The 21,923-nt window shown below is 31.3% G+C and overlaps 4 protein-coding genes across 6 annotated transcripts; 2 read left to right on the top strand and 2 right to left on the bottom strand.

Annotated features, from left to right (window-relative positions):
- Positions 1-6,844: 6,844 nt before the first annotated feature.
- Positions 6,845-7,868, top strand: LOC106399900 (NDR1/HIN1-like protein 10). The gene has a single exon (XM_013840346.3). It carries the CDS (start codon positions 7,054-7,056, stop codon positions 7,750-7,752), a length of 699 nt encoding a protein of 232 aa, XP_013695800.1. The 5' UTR covers positions 6,845-7,053; the 3' UTR covers positions 7,753-7,868.
- A 631-nt stretch (positions 7,869-8,499) lies between these two features.
- LOC106398515 lies at positions 8,500-9,831 on the bottom strand. The gene is made up of 3 exons (XM_048749421.1): positions 9,714-9,831; positions 9,320-9,590; positions 8,500-9,271 (listed from the first exon to the last, which is right to left on the bottom strand). The coding sequence occupies exons 1-3, from the start codon at positions 9,829-9,831 to the stop codon at positions 8,500-8,502; spliced, it is 1,161 nt and encodes a 386-aa protein (XP_048605378.1).
- Positions 9,832-14,263: 4,432 nt separating this feature from the next.
- Positions 14,264-16,086, top strand: LOC106399456 (armadillo repeat-containing protein 7-like). 3 transcript variants are annotated; one of them, XM_013839941.3, is made up of 7 exons: positions 14,264-14,519; positions 14,795-14,891; positions 15,039-15,075; positions 15,140-15,213; positions 15,295-15,388; positions 15,483-15,565; positions 15,640-16,086. In XM_013839941.3, the coding sequence occupies exons 2-7, from the start codon at positions 14,820-14,822 to the stop codon at positions 15,820-15,822; spliced, it is 543 nt and encodes a 180-aa protein (XP_013695395.1). In that variant the 5' UTR covers positions 14,264-14,519; positions 14,795-14,819; the 3' UTR covers positions 15,823-16,086. The 3 variants fall into 3 exon arrangements, with proteins under 3 accessions (XP_013695395.1, XP_048608729.1, XP_013695396.1); XM_048752772.1 differs by having other exon boundaries at positions 14,277-14,519; positions 14,758-14,891; XM_013839942.3 differs by having other exon boundaries at positions 14,278-14,523.
- Positions 16,087-20,034: 3,948 nt separating this feature from the next.
- LOC106397386 (F-box protein At2g27310-like) lies at positions 20,035-21,557 on the bottom strand. Its single transcript, XM_013837970.3, has one exon. The coding sequence runs from the start codon at positions 21,221-21,223 to the stop codon at positions 20,189-20,191; it is 1,035 nt and encodes a 344-aa protein (XP_013693424.2). The 5' UTR covers positions 21,224-21,557; the 3' UTR covers positions 20,035-20,188.
- Between the last annotated feature and the right edge of the window lie 366 nt (positions 21,558-21,923).

The raw sequence follows: 21,923 nt of genomic DNA, 5'->3' as shown, positions 1-21,923 counted from the left end.
TATAAGATAAACGTAATTATCATATTACAAGTAGATATTGTTAATATCAACTGTTTGTATCTTTTATTAATTAAATATCCTAGCTATTATAATAATTATATATATATATATATATATATATATATATTAAAATATTTTTCTAATAATAGTATATATATATATCGATTGAATAGGTTAATGTTTATTAATTATCCTAAATATCTTGATATATATACATATATACATATATATATATATGTATATATTAAAATAACATTTAAATAATAATATTAATTAAATTAATGATTTATCCTAAAATTATGGAGAGGATGACAAGTAAGCAAATTTACTTCTCAAATTAATTATCTTAAATATCTTGATATATATATATATACTATTATTTGAGAATTGAATTTGCTTAATTGTCATCATCTCTATAGTTTTAGAGAATTTTACTTAATTATCATGTTTTAGTAATTTTTAGCTGAGTCATTAGTTCATTAATCTGGATAATATTATTATCTTAATTTAAGTATTAGTAAGTGTTAGGATATAATCTATACAATAAATCAAGATTATCTATATTTTTGAGTAATTTTTTTTGTATTAAATTTAAATAATAGTATAAATATAATATGTAAGTGATATTTATCGTAATCTATCTTATATTATAAAAAATATGTGAATGCTAATACATAAGTATAATTGATATTTATTGTAACCTATTTTATCTACATTATTATTTACAAAGTGATTTTTCGCATTCTAACTCTCACGTTAAAAGTTAGAGCGATTAAAATCCTTGTACCCTTAATGAATAATTAGCTTAAACATTATTTAATCATAAAATATTTACAATAAAAATAAAAATTATCCAGAAAACTGAAACATATTATAAAAAATATATAATTAGTGTATATCTCAATGCTCCCGTTTATGTAATAATGTTATACATATATTAATGGTTTATTTTATGAACTTATATTATCAAGATAAACATGTTGTTACAGTTTCTATTTTCAATATGTTATCACAAACATCATTTTTTATTCCTTCTTTTATTAAGTTTAAAAAACAAAGATGAGTAGTTATATATTAATGAAAAATAATTTTTTGTAAATAAGTCAATATATAATTAATTAAAAACGAATTTTATATAAATCATATTAGATTTATAAGTCATAACAGATAATTTATTATATATTAATATAATGAAATTTTCAAAATAAAAAAATATTTTTTAAAATAAGATAATTATTATATATTGTGTTGTTATCTGGAATAATAATTTAAAAATTAAGATGTAAAAAACTATAATTAAAATTAATTGAGAAAAAACATTCGAATCAGGATATTTATAAAATATTTTTAATATGTAAGTGTTTTTAAAATTTAATACAATAATAAATAAATATATATATATATATTGATGAATGTTCATATATTATCATACTGGTTTTTGAATTAATAAATTATAAACTAATAACTATTTAGCCCGCATATGCGGGCTAAACACCTAGTATATATATTAAAATAAAATTTTAAATAATAATATTAATTAAATTAATGGTTTATCTAAAATTATGGAGAAGATGACAAGTAAGTAAATTCACTTTTCAAATAATATATATATATATATTAAAATAAATTTTTAAATAAGAATATTAATTAAATTAATGGTTTATCTAAAATTATGGAAAGATGATAAGTAAGCAAATTCACTTTTCAAATAATAGTATAAATATATTTTTAACTATTTATAAATATATTTTCTTTTCAAAAACAAAATATTATAAAAATTCTGTCTAACATCTATTTCTAAATAATTAGATAAATTTGAATACAATTAATCAATTATACATTAATATATTATTAAATTTAAATTGAAAAAAAACATAACAATAATTACCATATACACCCTAATTGTTCAAATAATTCACGAAAATATAATTTTTATTTTTAAAATCGGTGATTTTTACTCAAACATCTCCATTTCATCTGTTATTTAAGAAATTATCATTGTCATCAGTACACCGATCACCAAAGTTTTGAAAACCGCACCGGCCGGTCGGACCAGTCCTACCGTGACTCCTTCATTTAGCCGAGTCCAGGTTAGTTCAAAAATCTGATTTGAGTTGAACCGGTAAAACCGCACACAAAACCTGTGAGAACCGGTGACCCGGTTTTATTAAAAAGCCCGGTTAAAAAAATTAAATATAGTTGGACCCTTGTTTTTCATTGATTTGTAAATTGAAGATATATATTCTGTTAGTTTGCTTTAATTTAGCTATATGTGTTAGTAGATTTGATATAACGAATGCATAAAAGACTATTTATGTCCATGAAAACAAAAAAAATATAGATGATTTTTTTTACAGACACTTGAACTCACGTAGAGATGGAGAAGAAGATAAAGAAATATGGATAGGTGGAAATAGAAAAATATATTTGAAAATTAAAAAGTGGACAGCATTTATGATAGATAAAAAAGTCAATGGATCATTATATTAAAGGTGCGACCGATAACCATCGTAGGAACAATTGGAACGGATAGGAAAGAAATGAGTCGGAATAAAATTTTAGGAATGATGAGGAATGAAGATTCCTTATCAAAATTAATGAGGAATTGATTTGTTCTATAATTCTCTACAAATAAAGGAATGAACAGGAATGAAAAGAAAAACATATTCCTCGTGAATGGTAAAAAGTTTAAGGAATGTTACGGAACATAGTGTTCATCCTCATTCCCTTGGTCACCGGTTAGTTTAATACAATATCAACAAAATAGAAAGTAAATATGCGTGTATATATATAGATATATTATGGTGATGATATTATATAGAGATGCATATATACTGTACAACCTACTAATACTGAAACCTGGTTAAACCGGTTAGATCAGGTTGAACCGTGACTCATATATTTTACTCATATATTTTACCGGTTCATTGTCCGGTCCGGTTTTCAAAATCTTGCCAATCACCATTAACAACCAAAATCAATGTCTAAAGTCATTTGAAATTGATTTTTACATCTTCTTATGTCATTTTTATATATAAATTATTTATCTTGCATATTCTCTCCAAACATCCAATAATTTGTTTTCACATGAACTTTTATTTTTAAATTGATTTGTTGTATAATTAAAAAGATAATGAAAAAAATGAAACTAACAATATAATGAAACATAAAGTTGTTACATAATTGATAAATATGACATAATGAAATTCACTCGTCATCATAACCATCACTCGGGTCATCACTAGGACCATCACTTTCTTCAAATTCTTCTTTGTTGCCTTCGTCTGTTATATCGTCTGGAAGATCTTCATATCCTTGATTTTCCGGATCAACAAGTAAGATTTCATCTGTAGGTTGTTCAGGTACTTCCACTTAATTTACCGGATCTTCTTGAAGAGGCAGTTGTTCATCATTGACTACTCGGCTCCGAGGTATAACTTTTATAGCGGCTAATCAAGATGTTCCAGATTGTCTGATCCTCGGATATGGAAGACTACAAACTTGATCTGCTTGAGATGCCAATATGTAGGGTTCAAATTTTTTGTACCTCCGTGCAGCATTGATTTCCACAACTCCAAACTTGCTATACCGAACACCTCTATTGACTGTGGGGTCGAACCAGTCAAATTTGAAAAGGACGCATTTCATCTTCACTAAACCGGGGAATTTCACTTCGATGATCTCTTGTAAGATTCCATAGAAATATGTTTCACCTTTCACACATATTCCATACTTCACCGTTGCTCGATGACTTTCATACTCGTAAGTGTGAAAAGTGTAACCTCGTGTGAAATACATAAGTGTTGTGGTGACCTTAGATACCAGACCTTGTATCAATTCGTGAAACCACGGATGATAGAATGAATCATCATAATCAACCTGTATAGAATTTATACATCTCTACATTTTCTACTTTTGCAGCAACTACTGAAGTTATTTCACGAAATGCATATGTAACCATATCATGCATCCTATCATGATCTACCACCTGATCTTTCTGAGGGTAACTACTTTCATAATGCATATGACTTGATTCTTCCCGAACATCTTCAAAGTGAGTACTACTACTAGCTTCATTCCTATTATCACCATTTCCATGGTAAAACCAAATGTAGTAATGTGGGTTAAATCCTCTATTTACTAAATGTTTCCAAACAATTTCACTATGAGGAAACTTGGTATACTTATACTTACGACAGAGACATAACATTTTAACTGTTTCTAGCGTGAGAGGTGTGTTTCCGGCCTGGTACATGAATATCTCTGCCCCATTGAGAATTGTCATTATTCCCGCGGAATCTTTATGTGCATACATCCAACTCCGGAGCTTATAGATATTGCCCCATGAGACATTTTTTTAATTCTTTTTTTTTGTGTGTTTTCTATGCATCTTTAGAATGAAAGAGGAGAGCATATTTATAGGGAAATTTCGAATTTGGTAGGTGGGAATGTTACAACGAATTTACTACATAAAATTTACAACGACTTGACAACTACATTACGACCATTTTAACCAACAATACATACAAACATCTATAACGTTCTCACCAACCTTCTATATTTCCCGTAACGTGGTCTCTAATTTGATGCAATGTTTTTGATGTAATTTAGTCGTAATGTAACAACTACTTTACGAAGACATGTACAGGTCGCCGTAAATAAGTCGTAAACTTACGAAGACGAATAAATTCCGTTGTCAGCTTACATCTATTTTACGACGATTTTTTATTTCGTCGTAATGAGGTTGTAATATCGACGTAAAATTATGATTACACAATTGTAGTCGTAACGTGTAGTCATTATCACCTTGTTTTCTTGTAGTGTTAGATTATAGGAAAGTAGCTTGTGGCCTCGTTAAAAATCAAAGTCGCTTGAAATGAGGGAAGTACACACAAGTACGTAGCCTAAATGTTGATCAGCTTGAAATGGAAGTGGCGTGAATGATGGTTAAAGTGTCTTGGGCGATCATGCTTAGTCCAAGACTTTCTTCTTGTTTCCAAACTGACTTAAGTAATCCTCCAACGGCTTTATGAATTCTTTGTTCTAAATAGGTTCATGGGACCTTCTGGAATGGATAAGGAACCATCAGCTACAACCTGTCCAAGTTCATCATCCTTAGTGCTGTCCATGATAACATCAGCTTGAATGAGTGAAATCGTCTTTGTAGCGTCGTTATCTCCTTCAACTCTTTGAGAAGTTTGGCCGGACATTAGGTTAGGAAATCTTGGTTATCAAATCCTTACAGTCTGTTTCAAATTTTTGACAGGTAGAATGTTGTAACATACTCTACATTTCCCAAGTAAGTGCTTTTAACCAATATGAATCGAAACAAAATAATAATAAATTTTATTTTAGACCCATCTTTTTTTATAACACTTTACTTTATTACTTTCAACTTAATTAAAGTTTAGAAAGTCATTATGCAGAGCATTAGTAATAATCATGGGTACAAAATAATGATAATGGAACAGAAGATCATGTTGAAATCTTTGCTTTGTCAATATATCTGCAACCCAATTTTCATTTCTGCTTGTCCAAACATACCTGACATCCTCAAACTTTTGTTGCCACCAAATAATCTCCCTCTTCCAATCAATGCATCAAAGTGAATAAACTGATTGTTCAGTATATCGATTAAGTATTGCCATAAGTATTTCTTGTATCCTTTACTACGAACATGTTGCATTGCCATAAGTATTTCTTGTAGTTTACTTTCAAGAGCATTATTAACTTGCTTTCCAGTCTTGACATGCTCCATAATAGTAACCATTATTGTCTCGATAAACCCATCCAGCATTGCTTGTTATCATTTGGTCATTCAAAGATTCATCGATATTGCACTTCATCGTCCTTCTGGTGGTCTTCTCCATTGACTGTCTTGATGTTTTTTTTTTTTTTTTAATCAGGTTGAGTTCGGGCCTTCGGTCTTAATCCCCCCTAGGCCCGGGGCCGGCCTACGCTGATACCGATAACATGGCGTAAAGCACCCCTCCCCATGGGAATCGAACTAGGGGTGCAATGGAACCTACTCCAAGCACTAAACTACTAGCCCAATGCACCTTGGTCCTACTCCAAGCACTTGATGTTCTTGCCATTTGACTATTATGAGTTGTTTTTACGCAGAAATATGAGTACATTCCAGCTTTTCCAAACTATCCATATTGGCAAATTTTGTAGGTGTGTGAATCATGTGAAGAAACTACATCGTAGGCATTCTTAAATTTTTTTCCTCCAAAGAACTATTAGAGCTTTCGATTATAGAATTGGAGACTCCACAAGCTTTCCATATTGTTTTGACATATATAGGTGTATTCAAAGAACATATGTTCCTCTGTCTCTGCATGGTTACAACAATGCCTACATTGATCATCCTGCATCATATATTCATATGTCGTCTTTTGAGGTTACTCCCAATAGCCGAACCGTTTGATAACAGTCTCCATAAAAAGTGCTTCCGTTCTGGTGGAGCCTTCGAGTTCCAGATTTTGTGTTTGATGTTATTGTTTCCCGAGATTGGTGTAAATGAGCACTGAGCCAATATCCAGATTTTACCGAGTATACCATTTCTTGTAATGTAAGCTGACTAGATCCATCTTTGCATATGACGAACTGAGTTTGATTTTTAGGATCTTGTCCACATCCTCATTAATAATCTATTCTCTTTGCTTTCTCTCATCCCACCTTCTATTTCCTTCTGTTGAGAAGAAACACTTTACTTTACGTTCTTTCTTTTTTTTTTGCTTTGATCGTGCTCTTGGTGCACGTGGCTGATGGTCAGGGATTCAGGTGTTCCAAACATTTATTAGAGAACCATCTCCTAGACATGATTTTAGACCCATCCTTAGATTTCTACCTAAAGCCGACTTGAATATCCAAAATAATTAAACCTGTAATAAATAATGAAACAAAACCGTGTCCGAAAAATAAAATACCACCGCTCAAGAAATAGTATCATTTTCTTGTCGGTTCGCATTTCTGGCTTTAACTTAAGACAGTTTCCGTCTTCTTCTCAGTTCTCAGATTCTGTCGTCTCTTCGAATCCAAACTCAAGCAATGCAGCAAGACCCGAATTCTAGACCCGCCAGTGGATATCCATACCCGTATGATCCACCTCAACAATCCAACGCCAACGGTAACGGTTACCGGTACCAAAACCATTACTACGCGCCGCAACATAATCCACGCGCCATCCTAATCCGCCGCCTCTTCATCGCCTCCATGGTTATTCTCCTCATCTTAGGACTCATCCTCGTCCTCTACTTCGGCCTCGTCCGTCCCCAATTACCATACGCTTACATCAACTCTCTCTCCCTCTCCAACTTCAACGTCTCCAACAATCATCTCACCGGAAACTGGGACCTCCAGGTCCGGTTCCAAAACCCTAACTCAAAGATGTCGCTTTACTACAACACTGTCATCTGCACTCTCTATTACAACAGAGATTCTCTGTCTGAAACTCGATTACAGCCGTTCGATCAAGGGAAAAAAGATGAGACTCCGATCAACGCTACGCTCTCTGTCTCCCGGACTTACGTTGACGCTCGATTGGCTGATTCTATCGGGAAAGAGAGAGCGGCGGAAGGAAGCGTAGAGTTCGATTTGAGGATGACTTCTTCGGTTACTTTCCGGTATGGATTGTATCGGCGGAGGAGGTACGTTACGGTTTACTGCTATGATGTGGCGGTTGGTGTTCCGGCGAATAGTAGCTCAGGGAAGATGGTTGGTTCCGCTAAGAGATGCAAATCTTTTTGAAAATGTACAACTTAGGTTTTTTAATTAAAAATAATATTCTCTCTGTTCCTGAACTTAAGATGCACGCTTATTAAAAATTTAATAATTGTTTATAATTTAATTTACTTTTTACTTTATTATACACTTTCCAATAACTTTTCACCAATGAAATTTAATCAATTCAAATATTCTCAATTAATGTTCCTCAAAAGTATAAAAAAGTACCTTAACAATATAGAAAATCTATCTTTGTGGAACAAGAAAAAAATCTAAAACATCTTACTTTCAGGAACGGAGGTAGTATAGTGTAATCAATGTGGATGATGAAATATTCATGTCGAGAAAGAAGCAAAAAGAAAAGAAAATTTTGAGCTAATATGTTGTTGGAAACTGGAATTATCATTCTCTGAAAATTGCTTTTGGTGATTCTATTTTCTTATCTTACTGCCTTGCAATAAGGAATAGATTATGTGGCATGATTGAAGATAATCAAACTTGAATGATTTTAGTTTTATCAAGATTGTCTACGCATTTTCACATGATGTGTTCTTCTGGATTTCAACTTTCTCCCTGCTTTTTTTTTTTTTTGCGAAGAATCTTAATATTCTATTAAGAAATATAAGGTTGTCCTACATGGTAGTAAACCTTTACAAAAGATGCCCTGGCAAAAAAAGAATGTAATAAACAGAGCATCAATAGACTTTTACGCAAAAGATTGTCAACTCCTAGAACAGGCTCAAGGGATGACATAGAGAAAATAAACGTGGGTCAAGATTTTATCTGAGCCACAACTGCATGAGACAGCCAAATTTCTTGCAAGCGTAGATTGTATTGATGACGTGCCTGTTGATTTCCTTGAAAGCCACCTGTGGGGGGAACCAACTTCTGTTTGTGCAGCATGTTGTTTCTTTGTCTCCAAATGCTATAGGCAAGCGCTTGGATCACCAGCATACGGAGGTTTGAGGGTGTATTTGCAGAGGAGGATAACGTCCACTGCATAAGCTCCGACCAATCGTTGAAGATCGGGGGAGTATCTCTGAAATTTCGTCGAGCTTCGGACCATAATACCATCGCATAAGGACAAGAGAGCATCAAGTAATCCCTTGTTTCTGGATGTGAAGAGCATATGCAGCAGTTTGTTTGAACTTGCATTCCCCATAAGGCAAGGCGCGAACGCGTCGGTATGTTACCCACATATGGTTTGTTACCCACATATGGTTTGTTACGCGTCGGTAGTCTATCAAGGTTTGTTACCCACATATGGAAAGCATGTTTAGGGATTGCGCCACTGAACCAGATATGTTTTGCTGCGAGTTGAACAGGTGCCCTGGGTCTTAGCGCTTCCCATGTCTTTGAAGAAGAGAAGGACGTCTTAGCTCTCCATTTATTGACCAGCCAAACAAGTCTGACCCTCTGTCTACCGTTGGGAGAGGAAAGTTTGTGAGGAAGATGTGCAGAGAAACCTCCTGGTCCGATCTCGGGTGCGCAAGCGTCAGCCACGGACGCGTCAATGCGTATCCTCAGGTTTCTCGTTCCTTCCCTGCCAAAAACATTTATTAAAGGACCAAGAGGAGTCCAATTATCATACCAAAAACTTGTATTACATCCATCATGGACATCAGCTGTAAGGAATCTGGAAACAAGGTCTCTGAGACTTAGTAAGCAACGCCAGTTCCAAGACAGCAGTGGGGAGTCTGTCTGTGTCCAGAAGGTGTATGAAGAAGGACAGTTATGCGTCCGGTGCCAAGCCACCCATAAGGAGCTACTGTTTGAGAAGAGCAGCCAGACCAAACGTAATTGCAGAGTAAGACAAACAGTTTCCCAAGAGACTTTTGCATTAGCTCGTCCGTCCGTTGCTCCTGACCAGAGAAAACGCGAACACAGAGATTATATCTTTTTAATGCATCCCTTCGGTAAAAGAAAAGTCGAAATCCAGAACTTCACAGTCCCAGAAACCACAGTCTTTATCAAGAGACAACGACCTGCGAAGGATAGCGATTTTGTGGCCCAGAAGTTGAATCTACGGTTTAGCTTATCAAGGAGAGGTGAATATTCTGAAATTTTCAGCTTCCTATGCATCAACGGGATCGGCTGGTGCATGGGAGTAAACAATAGTCGAGGCAATTATGCTCGAAAGAGGAAGAGAAGAAAAGCATGAATAAATAGTTGAGGTAGTTCATGCTCGATGAATGTTTGCGAATGGAAGAGACGACATGAGTCCTTCCTTCTATGGCGGCGCAGTCTGACACGAGATTGTTTCATTCTCTTTAAGCGTCTTGTATTGGTTTTCTGATCCCCTATATATTAGAGCATCATTATCCCTGAAACCCCCTATATAAAGGGGGTTTCTTAATTTTTTTTTTTTACTTTTTCGAATTTAAAAAAAATAAAAAAACAAACCAATCGTGAGCCGCCACGTGTTAGTGAGGCCCGCGAACAGTGTAAGAAACCCTTAAGAATACTACTATTTAATAGTTTTTGTAAACGGTTTCTTAAAAAAAAGTGAGTCTTACGCGGGACCCACAGGCTAAGAAACCCTCTAGTATACCCGGATAAAGATGCTCTTATATATTATATATTATATATATTATTTGATAAGCATTACAACTTATTTTTGTAATCACATGTGATCACTAGAATGATTTTTAGAATCATTAGAGAAATATGTTGGTCCATCTAATTATATAATAAGTTTTTTTATTAAACTAACAATAAATTCATCATTAATGTACTTTATTATTTTCTTAAATAAAATTTACGGAATTGTCTAATGTGGCTAAAGTATATATGACAATTAATGATTTTGAATAATAAAGATTTGATAAAAAATAGTGTATTTTCTATCATATTTGTTTAATTTTAAACTATTAAATAAATTAAACAACCACAATAACCATATAATAAAAATCTAAATTTTTATGTATATGTTATATTTTAAATTTTTACAAACGGCTATAAATTACCAAAACTGTTAAAAGTCTTACATTCAAATTTTATGATCCATGGTTTGAAATTTTTGTTATGACAAAATACAAATGATTACAAAAATTATATAAGTAAAAAGTCTAATTTAATTAATTATTAAGATTAATATATATATCGTTTTAAATTAAACTATAAACCATATAAAATACAATATTTTAGTTTCAAAATTTACTTTAAACAATTTTTTTGATAAAAGTTTTGAACGATCATTGACAACTTATCTTTTTAAAAATTATAAATTACTAAAACTATTAATCCCACAATGAAAATTTTGTTATCAGTAATTTAATTTTTTTTCTATAAAAGATACAAATGATCAAAAAACTATATGAGTAGAAATCATCATTTAATAGATAGTAGCTTTTGATCCGCGCGCCCGCGCGGATGTTTGTTCTTCAAAATCATATATTTTAAACTTCTGAATATTCGATAAATTAAGTTGTTTATACTCATCAAGTTATTAGATTCATATGTTTTTTAGGTTTGACATTGGTGTGTTTTGTTCAATGAGATATGTCTTCATTTACAAATTATGAGATTATGTTTTTCTTTTATTGTATTTTTATTTAGTTTATTTTGTAAATTAAACAATAAAGTATGTTGTAAAAAAAACAGTAAAGTTTTAGAGATTTAAGTATACTTGTGGGGTTTATTAAACTATATTTAAATATTTTGTTTATAATTTGAATATAAAGTTCAAAAATTTTATTGAGTTTTTTAAACAAATACATTGTTTAGACAAACCAAAAAAATAATGAAACCAAGTTACAAAAACATTCAAAAAATAAGACGAATGTAAAACAAAAATAAGAACAGATTTTAAAAAAAAAAGAAATTTAGCAAACCTAATTAATGTTATTAAATTGGAACATTTTTTACTTAAAAGGTCAGTACATCGTAATGGACATATTCCAATAATTCAAGTCATATGTGTATATTTAATAAATCTATTTTATTAAAATAGGAGTTAATTTATTTGACATAAAATATTTTATTTGACGTAAAATATTTTATTTTGAAAAAATTGATTTATTAATATAAAAACATACTATTTTTTTAGTTTATAAATAAACACATCAAAAACAGTTAATGTAATTAAAAATTACTAATTGTGAATATGTTATATAACATATTATTTTGATTAATTTAGTATCTAACCACAATATGAGCAACCAACAAATTATAAACAATTAAATTTTTTGATTTATCATAAATGTTATATACTACAAATAAAAAACAAACACCAATATGGATGTATGTATGTGGTATATACTGTTTTTAATGGCCTTTAACATATAATTTTACCTCATTTTAATCATTTAGATTGCATGTTAGGTGTATATATTGCATTCCACATGCATAATTTCATAGAAAGGGATTAAACTGCACCCTTGAAAAGTTTGAGGCAAAATTGTGAGGTTATTCTTGTAAATTTAGTAGTATTGGTGATAAATGTGAAAACAGCAGAAAATTTAGGTACCAAGGTTACAAAATTGTAATATTCACTGGGTCTCTATGGCACAATTGAAAGATACGGGGTTGATTTGAACGATGTTTTCTTAAATTCCCAAAACATTTTGTCCATTTGAAAATAATCAGAATGCGAGGGACCTAAAGTGAAAATTCGGAGAAGCTAACCATTGGAATGGAACCGAGCTTTATCTTCGCCGGCGGCAGCCATGACGACAGAGCAGAAACACGGAATGGGGCTGTAGACTTCAGACGCATTGTGCAGCAAAGGGCAGAGATGGGATTGTGGAGGCCATAGAAGAACATCTCTAACGCAGGCTGGACAAAATTAATAAACCTTTACAGACAAAGAATAGTATCATTTTCAAAATATTAATCAGCGTGAATCATATATTAGGATTGTTGGAAGGTTCAATAGAAAAATCAGTCTACGTGAATCATATTTTAGAATTCCAATATTTTCATAATTGTTGGAAGGTTCTATAGCAAAAAGAGAAGAAGAAAACGTATCTACCCGTTCTGTTCAGATCTGGTGTATTCAAAAAAGAATTGTAATTTAATAATTAAACAAAACGACTGTGTTTTAAGGGTAGTGGCATAAACACGTAATTTTTGTGGAAAACTCAGAGTTAAGTACTATTTGTACTTCCCTTTTAATAGATTAGATTAATATTAAAAATATGCTAAAATATATTATCTATGTTAGTATCATTTAAATTTAATAACATATCCTATCAAATATAAAAAAAATATTTTTTAGATTAATAAAATTGATTTATATATTCGCACCAATTTAATTATATATTTGATAATTACTAACTTTTAATTATTTAATATATATTTATTATTTCATAATATGTAAAAAATATATAATACATAAAATAATTTATATATATAATATTGATTCCACGCAAGACGTGGATCTTAACCTAGTTCATTCGATAAAAGAGAAGTAACATACAGTTATGAGTTTACAGAAGAGTTCCGATCATAGCAATTAATGCTGTGAGCGTGGATCGACCCCTTTCCGGTAAATAAAAAAAATTTAATTATGAGATATAAATTTGAGAATGAAATACTTTCTTATAATTTTACCATATTTGGATAATTTTCTTTATGAACATTAAACTATATAAAATACTAAAAATAATAAATAAATTTAGTTGTTCTTTTATTAATTTGTTCAAAGTGTAAGTTTATTATTAATTCCATCTCAGATTTAAATTATGGTAATAATTATATACTTAATCTTTTAATTATAGTAATAACTATATACTTAATATTTTATATTTGAATTATTTTAATTGAAGTTTGTGTAATAAATATGTTAAGCCATGTAATAATTAGATATGATCCATGTTATCATTTAAGTGGGATATGTCATCATTTTTTTGCTAGAATGATTGGGGTGATCTATGTTACATGGAAACGGAAACGGGTACGTGGAATCAGAAGCGTATGAAAGCGTAGAAGCAAGATTTTTTAAAAAATTAAAAAGCGGATACGTGTTAGAAGCGTATCCATATATATATACATATATAAAAATTTGTTTAAAAATCTAGAACTAAAAATTATATGATTTAAATTTAAAATAAATTATTTATTCATTTATAATAATTTAATATTAAAACTGTAAAAATACACATAAATTAAATTTAAAATAAATTATTAAATTATTATTTTTAATACTTTATAATTAATTGACATAATATATTTGAATATATGATTTATCTTTAATAAAAACCTCAATGCATTAAGATAATTTATAATATTAATTTTAATATACAAAATATTCTCTCTATTCTATACCATTAAAATTTGGATTTTATATAAATTAAAAACTATAATTTTATATTTTATATTGATGTAAGACATTGTGTTTTTTTTTTTTAAGAACGGTAACGTGATTCCAAAATGCAATCGTAAGCTTCTAACGTGTTTTTAAAGAGAATATTTTATAAGCGTTTCACAGGCTTTTGATTTTGATTCCGGGTTCGAAGGGAAAATCGGACGTCCGACGAAACTTCCGAACTATGTAAGTAGTGATAACACGTAAAGAAATCACTTGGTTTAGTGGAATTAATTACAGCTGGCCCAATATGAAATTTTTTAGGAATATCAATATTACCTCCGGCAACAAAACGAACCCAACGACGAGGCCTGAAAGAAAATCACCTTTGAAGCCCCAACCAACCAGATCAGAGCCCAACCGCCTCAAACCAGGCAAAGCCGCCCGTCGGAATTTAACGCTTCGTCGCAATTGCGCCACAGATTTGGCCGGAAAATTGGTTGTGCGCTGCCGCATAAGCCAGCACATCGGATTCTACATCTAAGTTAGTGGGTTCTTTCACTTTCTCTATATTTTGTTTTTTTTTTCCTGAGCTTTTCATCTCCTAATAGGCGTCAGGGAATTGGATTTGAGTTACTTAGCAAATATTGCATATTATCCGGATAGTTTTCTGTATTTCCAGTCAATTTGATAAATGTATCTCTATCTGGATAAATTTCATTTTACCAGCTAACTTGATAAATGTATATCTTTTCATATATTATCCGTTTTCGATTCCCTAGTATCCAATCTTAAAGGGGTTTCATCATGTCTTGGTAGAGTTGAGAGAGAGAGAGAGAGAGAGATGTTTACTAATAATCAAAGACAAGAAGAACGTACTGGCAAAACTGGAACACCAAGGCTTCAATATCTACAGGTATGAATGGGTTAACTTCTACTTGTTCAAAATCGGTTTGTACCATTATGCATAATGGAGATTGACCCGACAAAACAAAACAAAATGGAAAAGCTTAGTTTTTATTTTTTGTCTGTGAAGGCTGAGTTTTTCCTCTTTTTATTGCAGGAGCTTGTGAGTCGGTTTCAGAATGCAACTGATGAACGTATGACTATTTAGTCTTAAGTACCTGCTCATGCTTTTGTTATATTAATGTCTTCCACATGCAGATACTAAGGAGAGAATTGTAGCAAATTTGGCGAACTTTTCCTATGATCCTTACAACTACACCATCTTACGTCAGGTAACCTCGAGTTTGCTCCTTTTTTTTTAACCATAGATAACTCGAATTTGAACCCCCAATCTTGATGGTGTACTGGAGCAGCTAAATGTCTTGGAACTATTCATAGACTGTATAACAGAGCCAAATGAGAAGCTTGTCGAATTCGGGATAGGAGGAATATGCAACGCTTGTGCTGGTAAAAAAAAAAAGAAAGCCTTTTATATGCGAATATACTCTGTTGATTTTGTTCTTGTCATTGCTGATTCTTCAAATGCATGCTCTTTCTACAGAGCCAAAGAATGCTGCTACCATTGTTGAGGCTGATGGAATTCCTCTTATAATCAAATGTTTATCAAGCCCTGTCCGGAACACTGTGAGTACACAATGGTTATCGCCTCATTAAATGTCTTTAAAACAAAAGTGAAAGACTGTTTTGTTTCCTAATAGGTGAATTACGCGCTGGGGGCTTTGTATTACATTTGCGACTATAACAGAGCAACAAGGAATATGATTCTGAGAGCGGAAGTACTCGATCTCATCGAGAGGTATGCAGCAGCTGAGACGGTCTGTGTAAGCTTTAGTAACCTGGCTAAGGCGTTTCTTGACAAGCATGCTCATGCAATCACATGAGAGAGATTCTGGAGCTTTTCTAAGTTTTGATTTATATTGAATTGTATTCAGCTTGAAAATTCCAAAGTTGTATAGCAAAGGGCCAAAACGTATACACTACGATTGGTGTTTTGAGGATTTTGAAAGTGTTTAGTTGTTGTGTCTTTTGAAAATCTAGACGCGTAGTGAGGAAGTTTTAAATGTTGAATTGGTGTGAGTTGGAGCGGGCTTTAGGATGGCCGTTCTGGTTGAGATTTAAGTTTTATTCGGATATTTATTCTGGAATCCAAGAAGTTAGAAAAAGAAAGCTCTCTCTCTCAAGTATGTGCAAGTTGTTTGGGATGATCAACATGTTCACAGGTGGAGATTTGTGAAGATGAGAACACTTGTTGATCAAGCAAATGAATATCAAAAGCAACCAAGGTCTAACTCTAGTCAAGCTGAAGTTGGGTTGAGTTACTTTTGGGACCACAAGGAGGAGCCTTGTCACTTTGTCCTCTTGTGCATTAGATTTGAAGGTGTCTCTACTATAAAGAGAGGCTGAGAACGTGAGAGAGAGATTGAGCCACACAAATAGTTTAGAAGGGTGAGATAAACATGTAAGCATAAGTCTAGCTTTGGGCTTTCTCGGCTCAGGAGGGAGGGCAAACAGTGCACCCGGGATCCACCCTCAAAACAATAAAATTTAATGATAAAAGGAGCTCCCACAAATTTTTTTTTTTTTAAAAAGGGTCCATAATTTTTTTTTATCATCTATAATTCATAAAAAAAAAAGATTTTTGCCCATGGGCCCAATAAAAAGTTAAGTCGGCCTTGCATAGTAAGATACATTCGAGTGAGTTCATGAGTGAATACACTTGTATTTTTGTAACTATGTTAGTCATGCAAGATTTATGTCAATTTTTAAATTTTGATCTGACCGTTCTATAACAAACCTTATATTAGGAGTAGTTCATGTTTCGTTTATTTATGAAATTACTCTATTATCTGACTGTTTGAAATTTCATAAATTTAATTACTAATTGAAATTTCGTATAAAATATTAGGTATATAATTATTACCATAATTAAAAATTGAGAATACAATTATTATCATAATTAAAAGATATAAATAAAATAATTTAAATCCGAAATGGAATTGATATTAAACTTACACTCTGAACAAGTTAATAAACCAACTAAACTAATTTATTATTTTTATTATTTTATATATTTTAATGTTTATAATGAAAATTTATCCAAACATGGTTAAATTATAAGAAAGTATTTCATTCTTAAATATATATATCTCATACTTAAATTGTTCTATATACTGTAAATAAAAAGTTCTCTATATTTTAGCATCTATAATGTTTTAAATTTTAAAAATAAACTTTTCTGCAAAATTATATGTGCTTTACATTTCCAAAAGTTAATCTATCTTGACAAAAATATATATTTCAAAGAATATTTTACTTTTAAAAGGTTCATTACCATATTCTATGAAAACCAATAAAATATTGAAATTAAAAGTTATTATATGATATTAAGATTATTATAACATGGATATTTCATTTTAGATATTTTGAAAAAAAATTAGAATATTTTAATAATCTAAAATCATTATATTAAAGGTAAACATTTTATCAATATATTTTAATTAATTTTTAAAACATAAAAGACGATAGTAATAATAATATTTTATATATATTTATAATATTGAAATATATTATTCAATGTAAAGATAAGGTTAACCAGTCTTCTAAATTACTAAATCTATTAAAAGTTAGTTTTAAATTTAATTTAAACTAGATTCTGACTCGTGCGATTGCGTGGGATTATGTATATTTAGATTTATAATTTATGGTTTTAGAATAAAATTAAAATTTGATGATATTTTATAAACTGCGGTTTTCATTTGATTTTCATTTTGGTTATGATTCGATTGTGGATTTAAGTTTTTGGTTCAAGAAATATAAATATAGTAATAGTTCGGTTCTTATGAATTTGAGTTTGGATTTTGTTTTCTATTTTTTTTTTAGTTTGGTTTAAATAACAATGTTAGTATTCCTATCAAATTTTGAGTTCAATTCGAGCGTATAGGTCTTAACAGAGATATAAACTTTTCCAATTTTGATCTGATTTAGGTATCTATATTTTTGGTTACATTTTCTTGTTTTACTTTTTGTTATTAAATATCTTTATATTTTTAAATATGTTTAGCGAATCAATGGTGAATTATCGACTTGGGAGTTATGTAGGATTATCCGTGCTTTGAAAATGCGAGATTGTTATTTGATTGGATAATATTATATTTATGTGAAAGTTTTTTTTTTAAAAATCGACTCTAAAGCTCGAGCACAGATAAAAATCATAGCTACAGAAATGGTGGAGAGACCGTATCAATTAATTAATGGATTATCTTGTGGTATATATAAAGTTTAGAAATGAACGTTACTTGATAGATAGCTTCAGTAAATTGGATTTGATAACTAATTTAACTTTCTCTTGGTTATAATACGATAGTTTTCAAACATATAGATTGCTAATTGTTATCTGTTACATTCGGTGCCGTGCGAAGGCTATTAGGGGCCTAGGGCAAAAATAATTTATTTTATATCAAATATGCGTATTAATTTTTTTTTAATACAAACCAGAAAATGATTGTTTTCTTATCTTATATTTTAAAATTATTTTTAAGAAAAATTAATCTTATGAAAATTAATGGCAAAAATTATATTTTGGTTACAACCGAAAATTGTATATACAAACTCAAATTATATGCAGGAAAATGTTTTCAACATTCAAAATAAAAAATATACAATGAAATTAATATTCACAACAACTAAGCATAAATGATCATATTATTGAAAAGTATTAAGAGATAATTATAGTTTTTATCATATTATCATATATTGATTATATGATTTATGAATATGGAAGCCCCAAAATATACTAATGTGAGGGGAGGCCTGGGGTCAATGCTCCAAAATTGATAAAGTGAGCACGGCTCTGGTTACATTATATAGATATATATACTAACGAACTTGCTGATCTTTAAAAGCTAAGAAATGTGAAAAAATTAAATATACAATATATAAACCAACTGAAGTGATTGAAATGTGAGCTTCTTGATAATATGTTTAAAATAATATTTTGTATACTTAAATTACAATAGTTACGTATGCACCTCCCTATTTTAACAAATATGATGAAACAAACAAACTATCATTCAAGTCGTGTTAAAAACGTTAGATGCACAATGACAAACGTAGAGGCACTTACCTCTCATATAATAAGATGATCTCCACCGGATATTGCTGAGTACTACTTTTATGTATAAAAAGTTTGACATTTCCTAAATTTGTAATTTCATGTTTAGAAGACATGCTTATTTTCTCGGAAGCTTGATAGGAAAATATTATCCCAAGGGATCCTTAAATTTTGTTTTTTGTATGTTTTCTAAAAAAAATAAAATAAACTAATCGCGTACTGCCACGTGTCGGTGGGGTCCGCAAACAGTACCAAAACCCCCAATTACCGATCTTTATTTGGTGATTCTGAGGAGTGGTTTTTAAAATTTTGTGAAACCCACGCGTCGGTGAAATCCACATTTTGTCAAAAAAATCTCCCTAAAAACTTTTAGATGTTCAAGCTGTTAAAGCTATTCTACTATTTATATGAATAAGATATAGTTTTTTCACCCTCAAAATAAGTATTTGAGAGCAAGTTGCTCCAAGAAAACTTCAAATTTATCTTTAAAATTTTGTGTAATTTGCGTTTTAGTCTTTAACTTTAATATAAACTACTTATAATCACTAAACTTTATACAAATAAATAATATGTACACACTTAAAATATTAAACACAATATTTATAAATACAATTTATTAGAACACAAAATACAATTTATTCCATATGTATAATAAAATGGTATATATTGATTATCTATATTAATGTTTTTATATAGATCATCTTCAAATTAGTCCCATTCAGTACATCTGAACAAATGTATAAATTGGACATCAAAGGTATATAATAACTCTTCGTGGTCGGAGTTAGTATAAGAGTAAATTAATTTTGTATTATTATTGTACCAATAGATAACCAACGCATGTTTTTAATATGACACGACGTGGGTTTAGTTTTATTAGCCAAAGTAATTTAATCAAGTAGATTCCATTTCTAAGTAGCATGTTATATTTATCTAAGCATTTACCAAAGAGTCCAAAAATAAATTAAGCGACAACTTCTGATAGTAGATAAAAATATAACTCTAAATTAATAAATTAGATTTAAAACTTTTTTCCGCATGAAAACACCTAGTTTCATCATTACAAGAACATAAACAAAAGTAAATGGATGATCAAAGAACTGCTGTGTATATGCCATAATTTCCTTATTAGCATTTTACCTTAACAAAATAAAACTCCACAAAAGCACAAACAAAGAGAAGCCAAAGATCATACAAATCGTGTCTTGAGCTTTCTCCCTCCTCTCTTTCTTCTCTCTCATATGTGTCTTCATCTCCATGTATTCCTCATACCTTCCTTTACCTCTTCCTTCGCCACCACCATTTTTACAACATCTATTCCCTTCCAACATCCCTTGTAAAACTACCAAACTATCCCTCCCTTTTAAGCATTTCCCCTCAATGTCCTCTACTTGCAACCTCACGTCCCGAACGTGCACTTCTCCTCCCACTTCCTCGTCCAGCTCCTTCCACGTCTCCGCCGATCCACACGACACAACCACCGCAACCTCCGCCGGCTTTTTCTTCCCCGCCGCCTCCGCCACAACCGTCGAAAATCTAATCTCTAAATCTCCGGTTAACCAGTTCCGCCTCGCCGAAACAGCCTTTCTGCTAGATATATTCGCCGCACGTTTCTTGACCGGGTCGATCACTATCCAGTTAAGCTCCATGCTCTCTTCCATGTTTCTCACCCACGCTTCGTAATCCCCACCCGGATATAGTATCTGGGTCTGAACCGATTCTTTCTCGTCGAGTAAATCGACTCGAAACGGAGCCGACAAGAACCATCCTGCTTTACCGTTCTCTGTTTCCATCTCTTGAACCTTCGAGTAGATTAACTCTCCTCTATAATAAAGGTCAACGGCTGAGATTAGTCCCGTGGTCGGTGGATCTTGTTTCTCCGACTCCCACGTGTATTCAGTGAACGGGTACGAGTCAGCGAAGAAGGAACGGTAACCAGAAGGGAATGAGGAGATAGCTTGAACCACACGTGAATCGTTGATGCAAGGCCACGTGATAGTGGAGATTTCCCGCCAGAGTTTCTGCTCATAGCAGAGAGTTTGGAGATAAGAGGAGGTTGACGCGGTGGAGGCTAGCGTCGGACCGTCTAGACGGGTCAAGATTTGGGTTTGGATGATGTCAGGATGAAGTTTTGAGATTAAATCGCCGATGCTGCATTCGACGGATGCCATAGGAAGTGAGGGAGAAATAAATAAATTTTCGGGTCCTGTGAAAAAAAAATCTATAAGAAGATGTTTATGAAATTAGACAGAGAGATATATATAATTCATTAATTAAAAAAAAAAAAAAGGAGAGAATGATGAAGGAAGGCGATGGTTCAGTCAATCAACCGTTGCTCTTTTTAGACTATTCTATTTCAAGGTGCATTATTCTCCTTGTTTTGTATATATAAAATTTAAACACACACATGTGTGAACACACATGCCCCATTTTCTTTTCAGAAAGGACTTTCTTTTATCAACTCTCTTTTCAACATTTATTGCTTTTTTTATTCTGGTGCACAAAAAAAAGGTTGTAATTGTTTTCTTTTTTATGCATTATCTGTCATACGAAATATACAAGCTCTTTTGTCAAAATAAATATTTATGGATTGCCGTCAGGACTCAGGAGTAGAAGAAGGTGTTACCATCAGGATTTAGATTATAGTTTGATATTTGAAAAAAAAAACAAATATTTAAATGTATGATGTTTGGATCTGAATTTGATTGACAGATTTGGGATTTCACCTTTTTTATTATAAATCATAATTTATTAAATATTTTATTTACTTTGAGTGTATTTTCATTCCATATTTTAGATTATGATAATAATTAATTTTTGGTAGATTTTGATTACCAGTTTTTGCTCCTATATATGTAACTCATTATTTAT

The sequence above is a fragment of the Brassica napus genome, chromosome C3 (assembly GCF_020379485.1).
Source record: "Brassica napus cultivar Da-Ae chromosome C3, Da-Ae, whole genome shotgun sequence".
Lineage (NCBI taxonomy): Eukaryota > Viridiplantae > Streptophyta > Magnoliopsida > Brassicales > Brassicaceae > Brassica > Brassica napus.
Note: the sequence above shows the minus strand (reverse complement) of the source record. Positions and strands in the feature narration are given on the sequence as shown.